The 23,095-nt window shown below is 44.8% G+C and overlaps 1 protein-coding gene across 1 annotated transcript; it reads right to left on the bottom strand.

The window, feature by feature from the left end:
• Window positions 1–2,084: 2,084 nt before the first annotated feature.
• Window positions 2,085–19,681, bottom strand: LOC142839117 (cell cycle control protein 50C-like). The gene is made up of 7 exons (XM_075955004.1): window positions 19,490–19,681; window positions 17,001–17,111; window positions 12,892–12,993; window positions 11,725–11,812; window positions 11,168–11,308; window positions 5,751–5,960; window positions 2,085–2,492 (listed from the first exon to the last, which is right to left on the bottom strand). The coding sequence occupies exons 1-7, from the start codon at window positions 19,679–19,681 to the stop codon at window positions 2,308–2,310; spliced, it is 1,029 nt and encodes a 342-aa protein (XP_075811119.1). The 3' UTR covers window positions 2,085–2,307.
• Between the last annotated feature and the right edge of the window lie 3,414 nt (window positions 19,682–23,095).

Genomic DNA, 23,095 nt, shown 5'->3' with positions numbered 1-23,095 from the left:
TTTCTTTGGGAAGGTGCTTAACTACTTGTTGAACACAGGTGTCTTCCTTGGGTCTGTAATGGTTAATTTGATGCCAACTTGACCAAGCCATGGAATTCCAAGATAGCTGGTGGATTATTCTGGATGTTTCTGATGAGAATTTCCTCAGTGGACTCCTCATAAAGCAGACTGACTGTCCTACGTAATATGTGGAGCCCTGACTAGAAAAGGCTGGACTCTCGTCAAGAGGGAGCACTCAGCAAACTCAAGAGTCCACCCACAGCCTAACACTTCCTGCCAGAATACGCTTGGACTTTTAATGGCAAGTCTTTTCTTGAGCAGGACTCATCTAGTAGAATGTAGAGTCGCAACAATCACACAAGCCAAATGTAAAAAAGAAATGTTTATCTACCAATCACACACACACACACACATACACACACACACACACACACACACACACACACACACACACACACACACACACAGAGAGAGAGAGAGAGAGAGAGAGAGAGAGAGAGAGAGAGAGAGAGAGAGATCTTTCTGTCTTACCGACCGATCCCTGACTGATACGGCATCTTTCTACCTTATATCCTTATAAGTTTGAGATCCAACAGTTGCATTCCTCTCCTAACTAGCACTGTAAAGGAGGGCTGTGGGACTAAGGATCAGAGGTTAGGGTGTGACTTCCTTTTGCTCTGTTCTGGGCAGGTCACCCAAGCACCATAGACAATTGCAGAGATGACTGTAGCACCACTAAACCCTGGTGTATTGATTTTCCACTGCCACTGTTGCAAGCTGCGGCTTACTCTGAGCTTAAAAATCTCAAATTCTTTTCCATTTATGGATAGAATTTCAGCAGCAAACATCAGTGTTGAGCCTGGCATGATGGTTAATACTGACCTAGAATCACATACGAGACAAGTGTCTGGGAATGCCTGTGAAGGACTGTCGACTTTAAACTGAGGTGCGAGACGCAAAACACACACGGGCAGCACCATCCTATGTGCTGGCGTCCTGGAATACACAGGAGGGGAGGCCAGTCGAGCACCAGCATCCATCTCTCTCTCTGATTTCTGACTCTTGATGCAGTGTGGCCAGCTGCCTCCTGCTCCTACAGCCATACCTTCCCCGACGTGGCAGACTGTAGCCTCTGGAACTGAAAACCCACACAAACTCCTCCTCTCTTCAGTTGCTGCTGCTTCTTCATCTTTTTCTTTTTCCTTTCTTTTCTGACCAGGCTGGCCTTGAACTCACAGAGAACCATCTGCCTCTGCTTCCTGAGTGCTGGGACTATAAAGCCTTGCACCATCAGGCCTGGCTTCTATTTTTATTTATTTACTTACTCATTTACTTAGTTTTGGTTTTTCAGGACAGGGATTCTCTGTGTAGCCTGGCTGTCCAAGAATTTGCTCTGAAGACCAGGCTGGCCTTGAACTCACAGGGATCCACCGGACTCTGCCTCCCAACTGCTGGGATTAAATGCACGCACCACCATCAACAGCCTCAGGCCCAATTTTGAAATTGCTTCTTGTTAGTTACTTTATCACAGTAAGGTGACAATTAGCGTAAGTAGTACAGTGGCATATACTTATAATCTTAGCACTAGGGCTACTGAGGCAGGGGGATTATGAGTCAAAGGCCAGCCTGGGCAGACAGTGAGTTCGAGGCCAGTCATCGTTTATATATTCTGGATAGTGTCATTTTAATATTAGTACTAGAATGCTTTGTGTCTTAACATAGTTTAAAGAATCAGTCACTCTTAATGCTTTTATCTTGGGTAGCATTAAAGAAACTTTCCTTTCGGTGTATGTACTTTGGATACCAAGGATGTAGCTAAGCATTGCTCAGTCTTAGCAGGAAAACGTGCTGCTCGACTCAACAACTGGTCGGTCTTTGAAAAATTTATAAATTCCTCTGACCAGAAGACTGAGTCTATCTGGCTAGCCAGAGGACTCAGTTTCGGCTTGCTTGCTCTTGTTTTAATGGCGGGCCCCTAGGGAACTCACCCACTCTCAAGTATAGGAACTTCAAATTCTTAACACTTGGTCTCGAGCTTAAAAATCATTTATTGTTTTCATTCCAAGAACATTTTACGGCACACATTTTTTCTTCTTCTTCTCCTCCTCCTTAGTCCTTCTCTTCACCCCACTCTGGGAATCTCTTTGTTTATTCATGTAGTTGAGATGATATTGGATTTAGTCAATCCAGTAACCCCTTGTTGAGATGACTCCGAAATAGCCCAGGCTTTGCCAGAGGTCTTCACTTCATTACTTCATTGTCCTTCTTGTCTTCTGCTAGTCTTCTTTTCAAAGCTCGACTTCACTCCTACAGGAAATCTTTTTTATTCTTTTTCAGCATCTGGTGAATTGCCAGGATGGCAAAAGAGGCCAACAATGTCAATAACCCTGTCACTGTGTAAGTAAGCCCCAGGAAAAGGCTACCTCCTCCGATCCACGTCAGGGTGGAAAGAACAACAGATTTTTTTCCTCTGAACACGGTAACCGGAAAATCTAAGAAGATCTGTTAAGGACTCAGTATTTATCTCCTGTCCCATGGCATACACAAATACACTAGATTAGGTTACAGGAAATTGATCTTTTTGGAGACACAGAACGGTTAATTATTCAATTTCACATGTTTCAATACAGCCAATTAGTACTTTATCTTGCTAGAATAAAACTAGTCAAAGCAAGGTTCCCCTCCACATAGCTAGAGAAGACAGGGGATGCAGAGTATATTGATCTGAATGATTTGTCAGCAGTCAGATAAGGAACAGGTATCTAACTCCCTTTGATGACACCAAGGCGGCAGAAAGAATAGAATAGAGAGTGTTCACAGCAAGCTGAAAGTTCTATTAAACCGGAAGACTCCAGAGAGGCTAAAGCACGAATTCTTTCCACGGATAAAACAACAACAAAGAAAACGCCAGCATGAACAGTGGAACATTTTTGGTGAGAACTCTAAAGGTGGCAGACTTGTTAGCGTTTTGCAAAGGCAGTGTCCCTGCTGCTGGTGAGAAAGTGTTTGAAGTGGGTTTACTATGTAGCATTTTAATGATGTCATCCTCATGATGCATGTGGCCTGAGGGTTTTAAACATCTGGTGCCTTTTGTAAACGAAACTAATAAACAAACAAAGCCTTCTCATAGCAACGCAGAGGACAGAGGCATTTCCCAGCAAAGCTCTTAGAAGGTTTCAATCTCTTGGCAACGTGCTATTTAAAGGCACAAGCCAGCGTGTTAGGGACAAGTCCTCTGTTTCTTTTTTTAATACTGGAATTCCTCATTGTCACCTGGTCCTTGGTGCTACCTTACCTCATCTTCCCACCTGCGTTTCTTCCAGGTCATTTGAAGGGAGAGTCCTGGTCTCAGCTACGGGACCTTGTTTCCCCCTCGGGCAGCAGGCGCTGCCCCAGTCCAGACTTCAGCCAGGCCACACGGGTGGTGAAGAAGAGGGCTCACATTCAGGGTTGAAGTTGTGTATGGACCATACAAAGATCGTCATTCAGGTGTGGCTGTTAGCTGTCAGCGGGGAGAGCTCGTCTGGAGAGGAAGAACAACATCTCCCTTGGTCTCCTTTCCTCACTCCCAACCTAAATTACAGCAAGGGGTGAAGGTAGCATCTCGATCTTGTGTTTTCTTCTGCATTTCTTGTGGAATCAGGAGATTCAACTTGAGAGACACTCAGAAGGCAACATTCAATCTCTGTTTTAAAGCAACTACTCCAAAGGAAAACAGAAGGTGGACAAGGCAGAGATGCCACACGAGCAGGGCTCTCCCAGAGGAGCATCACCTGCCCCAGGAGAAGGAGGAAATCCTGGAGAAGGGCACAGGGCCACACGTGGATACCTGCACTTCACACTGTGCCCTGGCTTTTCCATCCCGGGACTAGGCACGTAGCTCGGTGGAGGAGCATTTGCATAGTGTGCCCAAGGTCCTGGGTCTGATCCCTGACCTTGAAAAAGAAAAAAAGAATTTCTCCTTGAGCCTCCCTGGGAGTTAGACTATGGAAGTAGCCAATGCAGTGTGGAGAAGGTCTGGCCTGCAGGGTGACTTCTAGACCAATCCCAGTCAGCAACCCTGGCATGCTGTATGTAAGAGTGTAGATGCCTAACTGGGTGGGTGTTTCAAAGCTGGGTGCATGCCTGACCCCAAGACCACAGTTAGCATAAATTATATGTGATATACAACTACTTAAAAAGATTTGGTTACATTTTACAGCTAAAACTTCATTGTTTTTTAAAAGCAGGTTCACATTTGTATTTTTCAGTTAGGAGGGAAAAGTCATAATCCATTATTAGAACAAAAGTCTCCTAACTCGGCCCGTCTGCCTGTTACTAAGACATCAGCTCCCACTGGCAGGCTGTGTACCTAAGGCAGGAAGAACACACATCTGCAGTGCAGAGCTCACAGCGTTCCTGGCACGGACGGCATCAAGCTGTCCACATCCACACAGTGACGTCTTCATTGAGGAAGCCATTGCTTACTGGCTGGTCTTTATCTAGTGCGGAGGTAGGCTGGGTCAGGTACAGAGGTCGGGGAGACGCGAGCTCCCTGCTCTGACACACTTTTGTCTAAAAGATCTATGGTCAGTGCCAGTGTCTGTGATTCTTCTCTACCTTCCAGATGTACTGCGTATTCTCCATCTCATCCCACTCTATGTGGAGTGTTTCCCCTCGCTGGTTTAGATGTCTGCATCTGCCCCTTATCCATCTTCCTTGGGGACAAAAGTACTCTTTCCCTGTCTATCCATACCTGGGATTGCTCCTGCCCACTTGTTGTTCCTTAAAAAGTTGGAGCCCATTCTTTATGTGGGGATGCTATACTCAGCCTTAATGTGGGCGGAGGGACTTGGCCCTGGCCCAATTTAATGTTCCAGACTTTGTTGACTCCCCACGGGAGCCCTTAGTTGAGAGGAGTAGATGGGGGGTGTGCTGGCAGGGAGGTGAGGAACACGGAAAGAGGGGTGGGAGGGAGAACTGTGGTTGGAATGTAAAATGAAATAAATAAATGTAAAAGAAGTCACATACACACTTTAGACACAGTTATATGATGATGTTATGATAGTTGAAGAGGCAGAGGACATATCACCCCCAAATTTGCCACTTCGGTGTATTATTTTGGCTTCAGAGACTTCAAAATCAGCAAGCGCAAGAAGGTCATGCTGACCGTCCACTCTCATCTAACAACACAGAGAAGGATGAAAAATGCCCACTGACACTAGAATAAATACTTTTAGCTAGGTTTCGGGACAAATGCCTTTAATCTTAGCACTTGGGAGGCTGCAGCAGGAGGATCTCTGTGCATTTGAGATCAACCTGGTTTACATAGTGAGTTCCAGGACAGCCGGAGCTACATGATGAGACCCTATCACAAAAAGAAGAAAAAGGAAGGAAGGAAAAGAGGGATGGGGGAGGGAGGGAGGGACGGAGGGAGAGAGAGAGAGAGAGAGAGAGAGAGAGAGAGAGAGAGAGAGAGAGAGAGAGGAATATCTTTACCATCACAGGGCAACCCTTGCAAACAAACTTGGCTAAAGTAACCTTCAGCTGTTCTTCCATAATGGGCACTCCTTTAAAACTAGTATGTCAATACATGCAGCCACTTTTGGGGGTCTCTATTTTGGGGGAGGGTTCTAAACTGCAATAATATAAACACAATGTGCACGGTTTTTCTTGACACGTCAGTCCCGAGATAGAGGACCCCCGCCCCACGTGCTTGAGGAGCTAGCATCTCCCGTCTGTTTTTCAGTGGTACACACACAGAAGGATACTGTAGGATATGTGGAAAGTGTAGTTGCCGGCAGGTAAGCCATCCACAAAGTAGTGCACGCGGCTGAGCCGGCGGTACAGTTTTTTGAATGTGGGAAAGGCGGCGGTCCGCATCCACACAATGAAGTCCTCATTGACGAAGCCATTGTTTCCTGGGTCCTCCGTATCTAGCTCATAGATAGGTCGGGCCCAGTGCGGAGGCTTCGCACTTCCTGTGGGGTTGGGGACATGAGAAACGCGGTAGAGAAAGGTCAGGGCTCTATTTAGCTTTCCTTAAACAAAGAACTGCATTCGCAATGGAAGGGCAATAGAAATTTGGCAGTTTAATAAGCAATCCTTAATTATACTGTTTTAAACATTCTAAGGAAGAGTGTATAATAATCTTGCAGGGTTAATAACAGATATTATCAGGGTCAGTAGGATGGCTCAGTGCTAAGGGTGAGTGCTTCCAAGACTGAAGACCCAGTTCAATCCCTGGAAGCCACACAGTGGGAGATCAGAACCAGCTCTCCAAAGGTGTCTTCTGACTTCCCCACCTGCATCGTAACACACTCATTCCCTGCCCCCCCCCCATGCTCACCCTCACCCCATGGGAGCACAGCTACATGTTTGAACCCCAGGCCAGTGTGAGTCCTGGAGACGCAGGCATTGACTGCCCCCACTCTCAGACTTCCATTTCCTGCTGAGAGCATTGCTATCCCCACTCTACAGAGCATGCTTGAAGACAGAATCACACTCACATGTCCACTAGCATTTATTCCAGAACCTGGAACACGACAGTTATCCAATTATCAGCTAATGCTTGATGAAAGGGTCAAAGAGTCTTTCAATCTGCCAAAAGCTGGTAGACTCCACGTTGAATTTTGGATAGCTAATCAAGCACAGTAAACCGTGCGAGGGACATTTACTACTCTAAGACCAGTCCCTCTACCGATAGGAGACTCAATAGGTAAATACAAATCCTCTTGGATAGGTGCGGTGTCACACACCTATAATCCCAGCACTCGAGAGACAGAGGCAGGCAGATCTCTGTGAGTTCGAGGCCAGTTTGGTCTACAGAGCTAGTTCCAGGACAGGCTCCAAAGCTACAGAGAAACCTGTCTCAAAAACCCAAAACAAAGCAACAACAACAACAAAACCAAAAAATAGAAATGCAGGTTTGTTTCTGTTTTTTTTTAAATTTATCTTATTTTGTGTATCTATTTATTTTTCCCATTTTAATTCTTTTGGATAGGCAAAGAAAAAGATAGTAGTAATAAGGCTAAATGGCATGACTAAATTCAATATTAAATTTTCATGTTAAAAAGCAGTTTGCAATTTTATAAAAAAGAAATGCAGGTCTGTCTGTTTTTTAAATCAATTTTTTAAATTTATTTTTATTTTATGCTCACGGATGCATGTGTGCCTGTGTGAGGTGTCAGAAGCCCTGGAACTACAGTTACAGACAGCTGCCATGTGGGTGCTGGGAATTGAACCTGGGTTTGTAAACACTGAGCCATCTCTCCAGCCCCAGAATATATGTTTCAAGTCCTCCCTATCACCTTCCAATCCCACCGATTTCCATATATCTGGATGATGTCAGATGCATACTTTGGTCCGAGATGTTAACTTCCTTCATTCTCCAAGTTAACTTGGGTCATTTGTTTCCATCCATTCGTCCGTCTGCCCGTCCGTCCGTCCGCCCGCCCGCCCATCCATCCATCCATCCATCCATCCATCCATCCATCCATCCATCCATCCACCCATCCAATAATAACATTTCTTGATTGTTTCCTTTTGTTTAGCTGTGAAGAGCTAAAAACTGGAATGCATGTTTAATGTAAAATTAAGAGCATTTTTGTAATGTTGCTGACAATGACTCAGTTTGGTTGACATTAGTTCACATGGCAACCACAGATGACGTTAACGGCCATGTGAAACAAAAGTAATGCAAATCAGAAGACCATCTGAACTTATTTGAAAGTTTGTGAGTAAGGACTGTGTCCAGACACTGGTTTCATTCCTACAGAAGGTCCATTTCTATGTCTCTCTGGGAGCATGGCTTCATTAAGGTTAAATGGAACTGGGCGGGGTGGCACACCTTTAGTACTCAGCAGGCAGGAGCAGTGACTCTGTGAGTCCAAGGCCAGCCAGAGTGAGACTATGAGACCCCGTTTCCAAATAATAATAAATGGGTTTACTTTTATTTTCATTTTATTGTTGTGATTGTTTATATAGTTTTTGATACAAAGTCCTTTTCCATATTCCTGAGTCCTGGGATGGGCAGTATACCTAGCCTAGTTTCGGGGTGTGTGTGTGTATGTATGTGTGTGAGTATATGTGAGTGTGTATGAAAGTGTGTACATGAGCATGCATTTGCATATGAGCATGTGTATGCTTATAATAAACGCTGGGTGTCATCCTGAATAGCTTTTTGAGATAGGGTGACTCGGGAGCCTAGAGTACACCAGTGGGCTATACTGGCTGCCTATGGGCTTCAGGGATCCACCTGCTTCCCCCATTCCCTGCCCCATCATGAGGGTCACAAGCATGCACGACCACACCCAGCTTTTTACGTGGGCACCTGGGATCTGAACTCAGGTCCTCATAGCTGCAGCGGGCACTTTACTTAGTAAGCTCTCTCTCTAGTCCCTAGGTTTTGACTTAAAAACTTTTCTTCATAGCCAAAGAAAGGTCTTAATGTGTTGACTTCAGCACAGGAGAACTGTGAACAGTTAAATAAAGCTAGTTTTATGGGAATGTCTTCAGACAGGAAAACTCAGGCAATAATAAACCCTTGGGTTTAATTCCTCACGGAATCAAAGCAGTGCTTTTAGAAAGTCAATCACGAAGATAAAAATCTGGCATTTATTAGAGATGTTGCTATAAACTCAGTTGAGAACTCCAATGATCAACTTTAAATTGTTTGCTTTTGTAGTAATAAAAGAAGTGAAAATTTGGTGGAGCAGAACCCCAGAGTGAAACTAATTCTCTGTTAGTAGAGAAAGCAACAGAGAGGAAATGTCCTTAAACTCGTACGGTGTAGGCATAAATCACAATAGTGCCCATTAACGATACAGCACATTACTTATAGAGAGTTTCAGCCACACGAACAAGTATTTTTTTCTATACTGGCAAAAAAAAAATTGCAAAATCCTTACTGACACTCGTGACAGGTAGCTACGTGTTTCAGCACGCATGTCAGGAGAGAGAAGTCTGGAGTGCCTGGAGCTTTGAGGGAGGCTGGTGCACACCAACAGCTCATGCTGTGTTCTACAGTGGTCCCCAGCTTTTCTTTAATAAGCCCTTTAACTTCGGGTACACTTTGTGCAAGATAATTGAACTTTTTAAAAGTATGCAAACTAGATAACATCACAAATGTTAGGTTGGGGTGACTTTGTGAGCAATACTTCTGGAAAACTAAGCTTCCAAACAAAGATTAAAGTTTATTCAGGTGACAGCAGAGGAACGACTGGACATATTACACCATGGTAGTTCAAAAGAACATTTAATTTTTAAACTTTATTATTAGGCCTCGGATTATGTTGACTATTGGTAGCACTGTCACTTTGGGTTAGGATTTTTTTGTGCTAGAATAAAGTGATATTGAGAAAGTCCAGGATTCATACTGTAGCATCTAGACTTCACGACACATTAAAAAAAATCAAAAATAGAAAAAACTGTGAAGCAAAAAAATTGCCTATGAAAATCCTTGGATTAAAATACTAGCATATTGACTAAAATGAAATAAAAATTGCCATTCTCCTCTGTACCATCTGGTTTTGCCTGTCAATTTGACACAAGCCAGTCATCAGCGAGGAAGGAGCCGCAGCTGAGGAAGTGCCGCCATGAGGTCCAGCTGTAAGGCATTTGTTCTTTTATTCATCAATGGCGGAGGGCCCCGTCCAAGGTGGGCACTGCCATCCCTGGGTTGCTAGTCCTGGGTTCTGTACAAAGTGGGCTGAGCAAGCCATGGGAAGCCAGCCAGTAAGCAGCTCCCCTCCAGGCCCTCCACATCAGCTCCTGACTGCAGGATCCTGCCCTGTTCAGGTTCCTGTGCTGCCCTTCCTCAGAGACAAACAGCAGTGCTGGAGTGTAAGCCTAACTAACCCTGTACCCCAGCAACAGAAACCCTCACTAAGACACTACTCCGTTTAACAAAACTGACTACTACTATGGAGATGGTATTTACTCAGACTCTTGAGAAAGAGAGAAGACTCATTTAAAGGTGCTGACAAGCTCAAACTGATTAACTACAGATTTCATTTTTTAAAGTTTCAGACAATGTTTTGAAATAATTAAAATAATGTCATAACACAGATGGTTAAGAAACCTATTAAGCATGCAAATGGGTATTCAGGAAAATTATTCTATGGTATTCTCTTTTAATGTTTGATAATTATTAAAGCAAATATTTCAAAAGACGTTTCATAAGCATTTATATATTTTAATTTTTGAAAAACCAGCATTGTTGAAAGTAGATTTAAAAAATTTAGAGTAGATTTGAGTAGAATTGTTTGATAGGTCTGTCAATACTATGTCGATTTATTAAAATAAGTAGATAGTTACTTTTATTCTCAAAAATGTATCCAGTTGAAGTTGGGCATGGCAGTTCATGCCTTGAGGCAGAAGGAGACAGATCTCTGAGTTCAAGGCCAGTCTGGTTTTCAGAGCGAGTTCCAGGACGGCCAAGGCCTGGAAAGAGAATCCCTTTCTCACCCCTCCACAGTATGTCTTAATGGTTAATTAGAACAAAACAATTATTTGACAAAATAGAGGACCAATTATTTCACAGTTGAAGTAGGTAAACAATGAGGAAATGCGTCCAGGATGGGGAAAGTTAGAGCAACAGGAATTAAATAATAAAAAATATCTCCCTGCATGCACGTGTGTGCGCATGCGAGCGAGCACGCGCACACACACACACACACACACACACACACACACACACACAGGGAACCAGGCACGGCAGGCAGCACACGCCTTTAACCTAGCACGCGCGCGCACACACACACACACACACACACACACACACGCACACACACACGAACACACAGGGAACCAGGCACGGCAGCGCACGCCTTTAACCTAGCACGCACGCGCACATGCACACACACACACACACATGCACACACACACACACATGCACACACACACACACATGCACACACACACACATGCACACACACACACACATGCACACACACATGCACACACACATGCACACACACACACACACACAGACAGGGAACCAGGCACGGCAGGCAGCTCACGCCTTTAACCTCAGCACTCTGGAGGAGAGGCAGGCAGATCTCTGAGTTCTACAGGAGCCTGGTGTGCACAGTGAGCTGAGAACAGCCAAGGCTAAGGAGAGGGACCCTGTCTCCAAAAACGGGGTGGGGGCGCGAGTAAGGCTATGGAGCAACTGTCTGGATCTTACCTGCAAATGCACTAGCAAGATCACTGGTTCTTGGGTTCCGAAATTTGATATACTTATCTGTCCACCACGCAAGCCCACTCTTTAGCATCGGGACTTCTATATGTATAGACGAATTAAGGTGATATGAAAGAGTTATGGTATCTGAAAGGAAATTTAAAATTACAGTAAAGATGTTAGGTAGCCATTTTGCCACCTTTCAAAATGCAGACCCAGACACAGATGAAAAACAAATTAGGTTTTGTTGCAGACACTCAACACGCCTACATGCCATGGATGCTGAATCATGAGATCAGTTTTTCCTTTACCAACACTGAGCCAATTATTGAAAAATATTCTTTGGCCCCGTCTATTTTGTGTTCTCTGACTGTTCCTTCAGATTGCTGGCGAGGGAGAAGTTATTTACAAATGAAACTCCAGACATCAGTGTTCTAGCTTATCCTGGATAAATACTTGGCATTGAGCAAGCAAATAAAACGAGCCACTCAGCTGCCCGGGTAACATCTTGAGTGTGGAGGTGGCTATACCCTTATGAAAGAGGCAGGAAAAAAGTCACCTACCATTGAATATGCTGTTGGCAATTGCACCGCAGGGAATGATGGGAGTGCTGTTGTGGGACACCTGGAACGGGGCGCAGTTCGTAACATCCTGTGTGTGAGATGATGTGTCAGTGAGAAGTGCTCTTGGCAAACTCTCAGACCATTGCAGGAGAGAACTCTGGCAATGAGCATCAACTCTCATTAGTGCGCGGGCATGGGTAAAGACTATGGACGGCTGCTACCTGTTTTCCTCAGGGTTTCTGGCTCACTTAGACTAGAAAACGTCCAGCCTTTGGAGACATACGTACATACGGATGTCTAGGTGTTTTATATCCTTTTTTTAAAAATATTTATTAATTTATTATGTATACAATATTTTGTCTGTGTGCATGTCTGCAGGCCAGAAGAGGGCACCAGACCTCTTTACAGATGGTTGTAAGCCACCATGTGGTTGCTGGGAATTGAACTCAGGACCTTTGGAAGAGCAGGCAATGCTCTTAACCACTGAGCCATCTCTCCAGCCCCCTATCCTTTTTAACAATACAGAGCACGCCAAAACTATTTGCGGGAAGGATTTTTACCTTCCTATGCTGAGTATCACATTCAGTCTACATGGGACCACTTTTAAAAATCCTTTTGGTAAAGTTACCATATTCAGAGGAGTATTCAGGTCAGATTCCATAGCTAGATGACCTCACAGGGAACTGCTAGGTTATCACTTCATAGACTGTCAGACTGGAAAACAATCCACCTAGCTTCTCTCACTAACATAGGAACTACTGAAAATAAAAACTTGGAAGCCTAGGTTAGACTCAGGCTTTTGTACTTAGTTGAACCAAAGGCTTTTATTCAAGCAAGTTTCCTTTAAGTAGGCTAGATCAAGGACCTTGGTTATAGAAAGGCAGACAAACTTGGTCAACAAGTGAACCAAACAGAGATCACGGTCTTCGCAAATGCGCAAAGAATAGTTAGTTGGCTAGCATTCACACTAACTGCTTTAAAGAGGCCCAGTGCCCTCTCCCAAAAGTATTTACCTAAAATGCTCAGCCGCTTCACTCAAAGAATGAAGCAAACATTTCTATCTTCAAAAATCTAGATGCTGAGCCCTGCCCCACTCCTGTCTCTTAGACTGAAATAACCCCTTGTTAAAAAGAAGAGAGTATTATACCAAATGGGACTGAGCCTTACCCAAATATCCTTGCCCAACAGTTGACTATTGCTTCTTGATAGAATATATCGATAGAGATTCTGATAGAAACCATACAATTTGTAGTACATATAAACATTACCCTGCATGGAAGAGAAATAAGAAGCAAATAAGGTACCTCTGGAGCCCTGGGATTAAAGGCGTGTACCACCATGCCCAGCCCTAGGCTGTGTATTTTCAAGGCATAAATGCAGATTTATGAAATTTGTCTCTTTGTGGCAATACTAGGAAAAATGCTTGGCATATCATGCTCTAAAATTTTAAAATACTATTTACAAGATTTCAATATCTAGACATTTTTCGTTGATGAAACACAAGTTTCTTTTGGGGGTCCCCGATCAATCTGGAACTTCAACTGGTCTGATGTAAGCTTTCCCGAGCAGCTGAAGTGGTTTGAGTAATTAATATTCAACAACATTCCAGCGATTTTCCCAGGAAGAGTGGAGGGGTGTGATCGGGTTAAGAGGAAGCTGCTGCTCATCCAGGATTTGCTGGTGCTCTGGAGTGGGACAGCAGTCAACAGTTAAGGGCCTTGTGCTGGAAGAACAGGCTATGTGTTAAGATGTTGCTGGAGATGAGCTCCTGCAGTGTATTTATATTATGGCATTGTGGACAGCAGGCGTAGCCCCAGCAGCTGCTGCTTAGGTTAGGGACCTCCGTGGTGCTGTCTCATTGTACTAAATGGCAGTCTAGGAGCAGCTGGGTGGACAAGAGGGAGTAGTGAGCATGTTTTGGGAGGGATGAGGGCCGGCACACTGAGCATTTCAGTGGGGACTTGAACAACCTTGTATGAACCTCCTTGTATGGAACATGGTTCTGAGTTTGTGGGATAGTTGCCAGGGAGCGACTTGAAGGAGGTGCTGACTGGTGGGGTTGACTGTGGGTTTGCATGTATTGCTCAGTGAGATGGCCCCAGGACTTGTCTTTGCCCCAAGCTGAAGCTGCACACAGCCATTTGGTGGTCACCATTCTATCTTCCATTTCAGAAGCTGTCTCAATGCTTCTTTAGGGGAGGACAAACATATACCGAACCTTTTGAGTGGTGCATTGATTTAAGCACCCAAAGCCATGGATACAGTTTCAAAGTAAATCCAGGTGATGTAACTTAGAACTGGAGTCACTGAGCATCCACGGGGCAGGTGAACTGAGCATCCACGGGGCAGGTGAACTGAGCATCCACGGGGCAGGTGAACTGAGCATCCACGGGGCAGGTGAACTGAGCATCCACGGGGCAGGTGAACTGAGCATCCACGGGGCAGGTGAACTGAGCATCCACGGGGCAGGTGAACTGAGCATCCACGGGGCAGGTGAACTGAGCATCCACGGGGCAGGTGAACTGAGCATCCACGGGGCAGGTGAACTGAGCATCCACGGGGCAGGTGAACTGAGCATACAAGGGGCAGGTGAACTGAGCATCCACGGGGCAGGTGAACTGAGCATACACGGGGCAGGTGAACTGAGCATACAAGGGGCAGGTGAACTGAGCATACACGGGGCAGGTGAACTGAGCATACACGGGGCAGGTGAACTGAGCATCCACGGGGCAGGTGAACTGAGCATCCACGGGGCAGGTGAACTGAGCATACAAGGGGCAGGTGAACTGAGCATACAAGGGGCAGGTGAACTGAGCATACACGGGGCAGGTGAACTGAGCATACACGGGGCAGGTGAACTGAGCATCCACGGGGCAGGTGAACTGAGCATACACGGGGCAGGTGAACTGAGCATACACGGGGCAGGTGAACTGAGCATCCACGGGGCAGGTGAACTGAGCATCCACGGGGCAGGTGAACTGAGCATCCACGGGGCAGGTGAACTGAGCATACAAGGGGCAGGTGAACTGAGCATACAAGGGGCAGGTGAACTGAGCATCCACGGGGCAGGTGAACTGAGCATCCACGGGGCAGGTGAACTGAGCATCCACGGGGCAGGTGAACTGAGCATACATGGGTCAGGTGAACTGAGCATACAAGGGGCAGGTGAACTGAGCATCCACGGGGCAGGTGAACTGAGCATCCACGGGCAGGTGAAGCACATGCTGGGCACGCAGGAGCCAGGGGACTAGAAGTTCCTTGTGAATGTCATTAACTTAGCAGCAAGGTAGGTGTTTTCCCCCACAGTCATGCAGAGAGGTGAGAATTGATACTAGGTTTTCTTTTGGGGATTTTTTTTGTCCTTCAAAATTTAAAAATTTTGAGCCTTCAAGAAGGAAAGAAAGAGAAGAGAATTCAGAAGTAGGGACCAACTTAGGCGCTAGGAGAGGGCAAGGACTAGAACAAGGAAGGCCGCAGGGGCAGGCCGCAGTGTTTCTTAAGACTTCAGGAAGCTGATGTGCCTGGAGGCTTCTCTTCTGGGGAGAGCCTACCTTAGTAACTGGCTCATAAGATCCCCTGGAAGTCACCACTCAGCTGCCCATTTGGCAGGGAGAGCAGAAGAGAGATTTTTAGACCTCTGTGGTTTTGCCTAACAGGCATGACTTAAATGAAAAATGTATTTTATTCTACTTCACAAAGATATTTCAAATGTCTATTCTGTACCCTAGATTCAGCACCCCTTCCTCTCAGTGCCCTCCCCCCAGGCCTGGTCCCTCTTGTCCTTCAGAATGCCACTACACATAGAAATCCAGGTACAGGCTAGTTTTCTCTCATTCTCCTCACCGAGCACCCCACCTTCGGGCTTACAGCTCATTCAGCTGGTCCCAAACCTAGGTCCTTATCATCTCTTGAAACTCCATGCACTGTCCCCTCCCCTCCCCTTTCCCTTCCCTCCCTTTCCTAAAGGTCGCAATGGACAGCTCTCCTCGCTGCCTTCTGCTCTGGGAAGTTTCTTCACCAAATCTCCCTAGGACCTGTATGAACATGAGAGCTGAATCCGCCAACAGCAGGGGTTCATCTTTGTATGTCTTGGCATTCCACACACTGCCAGTGAGCCAGACTGAAAGCCTCTTTTGGGATTGAGCAACTGCCTTTATAAGATGACTTGGGGTAGGAGAATCCAAGAAGTCTGCCAGGTAAAACTCTTGACACTAATTTAATGTGTGACCTCGGCCAAGTCACGTAACTTCTCGGTCCATTAACAATTTCACGTAGCATGAGGTGTTAAATGTAATACATTCTATAGCCCTGTCCACACAGATATTTATAATAGAACCCATGTGACTGATCATACAAGCCATGTTGGAAAGTTTAGAATCTTGAGGTCGAGGGCAGGCTTTTTTGGGACAGGTAGAACCCGATGCAAGGGAAACTCCCACAAACCTCCAAGTCCCAGCTAAGACTCCTAGCAATAGTGGACACATAGCCTGAACTGGCCATCTCCTGGGATCAGATTGGTGACTACCCCAGCTGTCAGGAGAGCCTCATGCAGCAACTGATGGAAACAGATACAGAGAGCCAAGTCAAACCTTAGGCTGGGTCCTGGGAATCCCGCTGAAGAGAGGGAGAAAGGACTAGAGGGGCCAAGGATATCATAAGAAAACCCACAGAATCAACTAACCTGGGCTCATAGGAACTCACTGAACCAACAATCAGGGAGCCTGCATGGGACCGACTTAGGTCCTCTCTATATATGTGACAGTTGTGTAGCTTGGTCTGTTTGTGGGACTCCTAACAATGGGAGCAAGGGCTGTCCCTTTGGCTGCTCTTGGGAACCTGTCCCTCATACTGGATTGCCTTGCCCAGCCTAAATAAAAGGAGAGGTGCTTAATCTTATAACAGCTTGATATGCCATGCTTTGTTGATACCTATGGGAGGCCTGCCTCTTTCTGAACAGAAACAGAGGAGTGGATGGGGGTGGGCAGATAGAGGAGAGGTGGGGGGAGGAATGGGAGGAGAGGAGGGAGGAAAAACTGCGGTAGGGTTGTAAAATAAATAAATTAAATCTTAATAAAGAATCTCAAGGTCTACAAACAGGAAATAATAACGACACAAAAGGGCATTCTGGGGTTGCAGGGTCAGTGAGTCAAGATTCACCATTTCTACTGTGCTCCCTTTCCATAGTTTTCAGGTTTTGGAAACCATCTGCTGGAGAGCGCAAGACCAGCAGGCAGGAAGAAGTGGCGGGGCACCAGCACGCGGTGCACTGAACTCACCTCCATTTTCTCCATCAGGTAGAAGGGGACAGAGCAGGTGCACTCTTTGTCAAAGTTAGAGCTGTTTTCCCGTAGCTGAGCACAGTGTGCACATGTGTTTGTGTAATTAATCTGGCAGGCAGGAAAACACAACAGTTCATGGAAAGGTCATATGAATCCACATCTTAAAATTCAATACCCACGCCTTATCCGGAGTCTTCAGTTCTTATGGCTGGAGGACAGCCTGCTGTGTGGGTGTTCTTTTCTGGGGTGCTTGGGAGGAGGCCTTCTTACAGTCTTCCCTTTGGTCACCAGGAGTCATTTTGCCACTGGCTGGGACTCCCCGTTTCTGTTGCATACTTATTTGATCAGTGGGGATGAGGCAGCTTCCTTCTCAGTCACGGGGTGGGGGGATGTGTCGCTGGGAAGGGCTCAGCCAGTGACTCGTGAAACTGTGCTTACAGCCCAAGTCTAATCGCCTTTACAGGGAACTCACTATTTTCCATTTTATTGTATGGAAAATATCCATATTAATTATTTCACATGAAACCCTGAGGAAGTTACTAAAAGTGACCAAGCAGGAAGACATTATTTCCCAATAAGATTATTAATGTATGTGGAATAATTCTCAGCCTGAGAAGGTGTGTTCTGCTTTTTCAATGTTAAATTCTGTGGAAAAATTATATAATAAATTCTCTTTTAAAGAAGAGTCAAGTGTCCCTAGTGAGTGACTCCTGTGTGCTTTGGCAAGGCACTCAGCCTCAGTTCTGGGAGGATGGAGCTTGGAGAGATTGCGAAGGGAGGCTCAGAGATGGGGCCCAGGGGCTGTGTGTTCCCTAATCCCGTGGGCAGCTTCTGCTTCCCTGGCTATGATGAAGAGGATTCTGGGAGAGTAGAAGCTCAGAGAAACAAGAAGAGTGTCTTTTCCTTTGCTAAGGTGCCAGTAGGACGCAGGATTCTTTTGGAGAGAGAACTAACAGGGAAGAAGAAATATAGGCTCTTTGTGAGAGAAAAGTCAAGTGTGAATATGTAAACGCCACCAATGCTCTAAGTCACCATTTTCTGCACACGTGGCATGGCTCGAATGGCTACTTTTCTGGTCGTGGGACTGTGCTTCACTTCATAAAGAACAGGACGGTATGCCAGGCAAGAGCAAGCACAGACAGCACACGGAACCACACTAAGTGGCATGGGGCTCCAGTGTGGTCAACTCCTCTTTTGACACGGGGATTATAATATTTGATCTCCAGGACCCTAAGTTTTGATCATCAGTAAACTTTCTGTAACAGTCTATCTATCAGTGATGTCACACTAGAATGCACTTTATTTCACAATTCCACTCCGAGTTACGGAAACATAGGGTTAGAAGAAGTGTTTCATGACCATACAGGCATCTCTGATGCCTTCTACCGCTAAGAATTTTAGTGAGAAATACGTATCCCACTATCTGCTGATAATGACGGTATCTTGCAATTCAGTGTCCAGTGAGCCTGTAAGCCTACAAATAAAAATGGAGCAAAGACTGTAGTCTGCTATTTATAGAATCTGAGAGGAGTGACCTGTGAAGAGAGTGATTATTCCTCTCATTGAGGATATAGTTAAAGACAATGAAATTAGCACGTTAAAAAGATACCCATGTTCCCGCATTTTTGGAGTCCTATTCATAGGATTATGGAATTGATCTCATTGTCCAGTAACAGATGAATGGAGTATATCACAATGGAATATTGTTTGATCACAAAGTCAAAATCGTATCATGTGCAGCAAAATGAATGGATATGAAGGACCTCAGAACAACTGTTGCCTGCTCTCACGGGTGGACGGAAGCTTCGACAGTTCACATGCAGGGGGAAGAGCTACTTAGTCAGAGACCAGGAAGGGCAGTGGGAGGGGGGACAGAGTGGAATGGGGTGAACCAAAACAGAAAGAGGGATCCTATGCTCCACAGCACAGCAGTATGTCTACCGGTCAGCTTTCTAGAGATTTCATGGAGATCTAGAAGAAAGGAGAGGAAATCGCGATTCCCTTGATTTGCTCAGTATATAATCGTAAATGTATACTAAAATAGTGCACTGTGCACAGTAAACTGTTGCAACCATGGCGTATTAACTATACAAGAATAACATTTAAAAGCTCACATGCTTTTTAAAAAACCCAAGATCTCTATTTTTGCTTCTGGGCTCATTAACATACGGACTATTGGGGTCTGGCAGGCTTTTGAGCTCGCCGCTCTCCTTCTACCTGTTTCTTGCTTGCTCACTTCTCTAAGATCACCTGACTTGGGCGGGATCTTGTACAGACGTGTGGCTGGAGGTGACCAGTGTGACAGCGAGAATGAATGAAGTCAACGCTAAGGGCTCTTTCCCCATCTGCCTCCTCCCAGCACAAAGTTGGGTGGGTCTGGTCATATCTAGCTTCCTATTGAGGGGCTGTGTTCTCAAAGTGACTGCTCCCATCTATAATCCCAAACCGAAAAGCTTTGGAAATTAAACATGTGAGACATGACAAACCTCAATTTCCCTGGTGCTCTTTGCAGACAGTAGAAGGATGATGCCCATACAGAGGCAGAACCCTCCTGTGGCAAAAAAGATAGAGAGGACCACCGAGGCAGATAATTTTAGCTGGTGGGCAGGCAACGTCTGCTGCTTTAGGGCTGTGTTTTCCGGCAGTCTGGACAGGTCATACTGGGGCATCGGCTCCATTTTGGTCCTGTAAGTGACTGACATACTTTTGTGACATTTAGAACAGTCATGCTTGTAGTAATATCACATGCTAATGCTATATGAAGAATGACATGAATTTGTGACGTCATGTTTGCTTCCTGTCTTGTTCTCTAAGCAGACCCGCTACCTGCAGTGCACAGCTCTCGCCAGTCCCTGCTGGGTGCACTTTATTTCAAATTGGAAAGCCTCTTGTGTTAAATGCCATGCCCAAGAGAGCTCTCCTCAACGTCTGTAAAAAACAACTGCTCATGCTCAGAAGTTATGGGCTATTTCTGAGGTCTGTTGTGTAAATCTTTGGTGATTTATACAACTGAAGCCAGGCTATCAGCTTTCCCCCAAATATGGCTAACACGATTAAGAACTAAGTTGGAAAAATATTCTGAGATCACAGCAGTTTTGCTATGCTGTGATGATACAGAAAGGAGAAGCAATGTGCTTGTCAGTCGCTTTCTTTCTGCTTTTTATAAATAAGAAAGACCCAGGCAGAAAATGTAGATTACATTTCCTTCTGGGGCTGGAGCGATGGCTCAGTGGTTAAACTGGTTGCTCTTCTGAGGACCCAGGCTTGATTCCAAGCACCCATATGGTAGTTCCCAAGTGTCTTTAAGCCCAGACCCAGGGGACCCTCTTCTGGTCTCCTCAGGTACTGCATGCTCATGGCACACAGACAAAATACTCATAACTCAAGCACAGACAAAATACTTGTGCACATGATTCAGGCAAAATATTCATACATATAAAATGAAAATCTTGAAAGAAAAAGTCTCCATTTAGCCTCTCTCAAATCTACTCATTAGAGGTTAGTGAAACATTATCAAATATTCAGCCTTGCAATACAGTATTAGCTCTGGTTTGAGGGTTTTCTACTTTGGTCATTAACAATTTATAATCATTCCTTTAACAAACTGCCAGAGAAGACACAGACTTGGAATTTTCTAAAGTAGACAGAGAAGCCATGATGTGTCAATGAACGCAATGACAAATGAACCTGATTTAAAAGAATATCAAGGAAATGCAAATATATACAGTAGGTTTCCAATTCAGAATCAATCTTTATACTTGCCAAACAAACAAACAGCAAATTATGCACAGGAAGTTTTCAGCATGCCGCTTGACTCTGCCCTGCAAGTGACAGCTAGACGGACGGCTGCTGTCACCCTCCAGTGTGTGTGAGATGTCAGAGGACACAGTTAGCATCTACCCGTTGTATTGCTAAGTGAACATGGCTAAGGGTTTGGGTTTAAAGGACAGCCACAGAGAACAGGTTAGATTTGTATGTATAAAACTGTCCCACAAGACATCAGGCACATTTGTGACTTAAGGTCCTACTCCAATTTTGAAACAACTAAGTTAAATAAAAGGGTTATTTCTATAACCATTAAGAACAGTATTCATTAATTTTTATAAAACAAGATGACAGACTTAAAGAAGCTTCACAGGTAGTGTGTTAAACATGCCTGTCCAGAAAATCAAATCCATAGACACATAAGTATATATTATAAAGAATTGTCTCACACAATAATAGAGGCTCAGTCCTAAATCTGCAGTCCGGTCAGTGTCCAGTAGAGTCCTGAAGACCAACAGACTGGTGTCACCTTAGCAAGAGCCAGTTTTTCAGTTAGAATTCTGTTACTTGGGGGTGGGGGGACTCAGTATTCACATCTGGCCTTAAATGGAAGGGATGAATCTCACTCATGTAATGGAGAGCAATCTGATTTAATTAAGTCAAATGATTTAAATGTTACTCTTATCATAGCCAACCCCCCAGAACAATGCCTCACCAACTCTCTGGCACCATGTGGCTCCACCAAGTAGACATATTAAAGTCTATAACCATAGTCAGTAAGTGCAAGTATTTCTGGGGCAGCATTCTTAAGAGAGATAACCAGATGTGCATTATAACCACCTTTTTATATTTGCTCCTTTCTCTAAACCTTTAATCTTTTAGTTTTTATTAAAATTTTCTCACAATATATTTTGATCACACTCTTTCCAATTCCTCCCCACCACTATTCAACCTCATATTCCCTGTCGAAAACCAAAAATCCACAAAAATCTAATAAGGCAAAAAATAACTCAAGCAAAACAAAATGAAAAGAAAAAGCCCACAAAAACAATAACAACAAAACAAAACAAATCTCCCAAACTTTAGACTCTGTTTTCTATTGGCCAACTATTCCTAGTCAGGGGTCTGTCGTGGACTGTGGTTGCTATACCCAGGCCATTCCACGGGAGAAAACGGATTTTCTTTTTTCAGCAGGTATCAATTGCGAAGAGCTTCTTGACCAGGGGTGGGATTTTGTGTTCAGTCCTCTCCTAAGTGCTGGCATCCTGTGTGGTTTGAACATGGCTCCAGTCTCGTGCCTGTTGTCACAGGCTCTGTGAATAAGTGTTTCATTCCTGTTGTGTTGAGAAGACGCTGCTTCCTTGAAGTCATCCATCACCTCTGGCTCTTACAATCTTTTTGCCTCTTCTACCACATAAATAGATCCCTGAGCCTCGAGGGGAGGGGTTTGATGATGACATCTCACTTAGGACCAAGTGCTCCAGTCTCTAACTCTCTGACAATTGACCAGCTGTGGGTCTTTTTTATCATCTGCTGCAAGAAGAATCTTCTCTGATAAGGGTTGAGTAAGAGGCACTGATCGATGGGCATTATGTTATTAGGAGTGATTTTATTGCTGCCCCTCTAGCAGAATAAGAGTTGTAGGTTTTTCCTAGGGCCCATAAGTGACCTCAGGTTCTTGATCAGCTTAGCAGTTTCGAATATGGATCCATCTCATGGAGTGGGCCTTAACTTAAACCGAGTTCTAAATAATATAACTTAGACTTGTAAGTACATTTCATTTGCTTGCTTTTTAATAATCAACTTTCCTCAACTACAACACTTTTGACAATTGGATAGCTGTTGTGTGGCACAGAATATTTAGCTGCACCCCTGACTTACACCAGCTAAGTGTCTGTCACACCTCCGACTGGATGCCAATAGTAGCCTCCTACTCCAGCATGCAGCTAAACATAATTTTAGGCATTGCAAATGTACTCTGAAGTTGAGCAGTGGTGACATATACTTTTCACCCAGCACTTGAGAGGCAGAGGCAGGAGGACCTCTGAGTTCGAGTCCAGCCTGGCCAGCATAGGAGTTCCAAGCCAGTCAAGGCTAGTGAGACCCTGTCTCGTAGGAAAAAAAAACCAAGCAAGTGTACCCTAAGTGGGGAAAATTGCCTGTCTAAGTACTGTTCTGAACTGATACCTATTTGCCAGTAGCTTGTTGTGTGGTGGTCTCATTAGAAAGCCTGGAGAAGGATTTTCTTAAACCTTGCCTTTCTTTTTCTTTAACCATGATGCAATCTTCCGGCATATACATACACTTTTTAGGAGGAGATGCAAACA

The sequence above is a fragment of the Microtus pennsylvanicus genome, chromosome 1, assembly GCF_037038515.1.
Source record: "Microtus pennsylvanicus isolate mMicPen1 chromosome 1, mMicPen1.hap1, whole genome shotgun sequence".
Classification (NCBI taxonomy): domain Eukaryota; kingdom Metazoa; phylum Chordata; class Mammalia; order Rodentia; family Cricetidae; genus Microtus; species Microtus pennsylvanicus.
The sequence above is the reverse complement of the archived record's forward strand: the minus strand, read 5'-3'. Positions and strand labels throughout refer to the sequence as shown.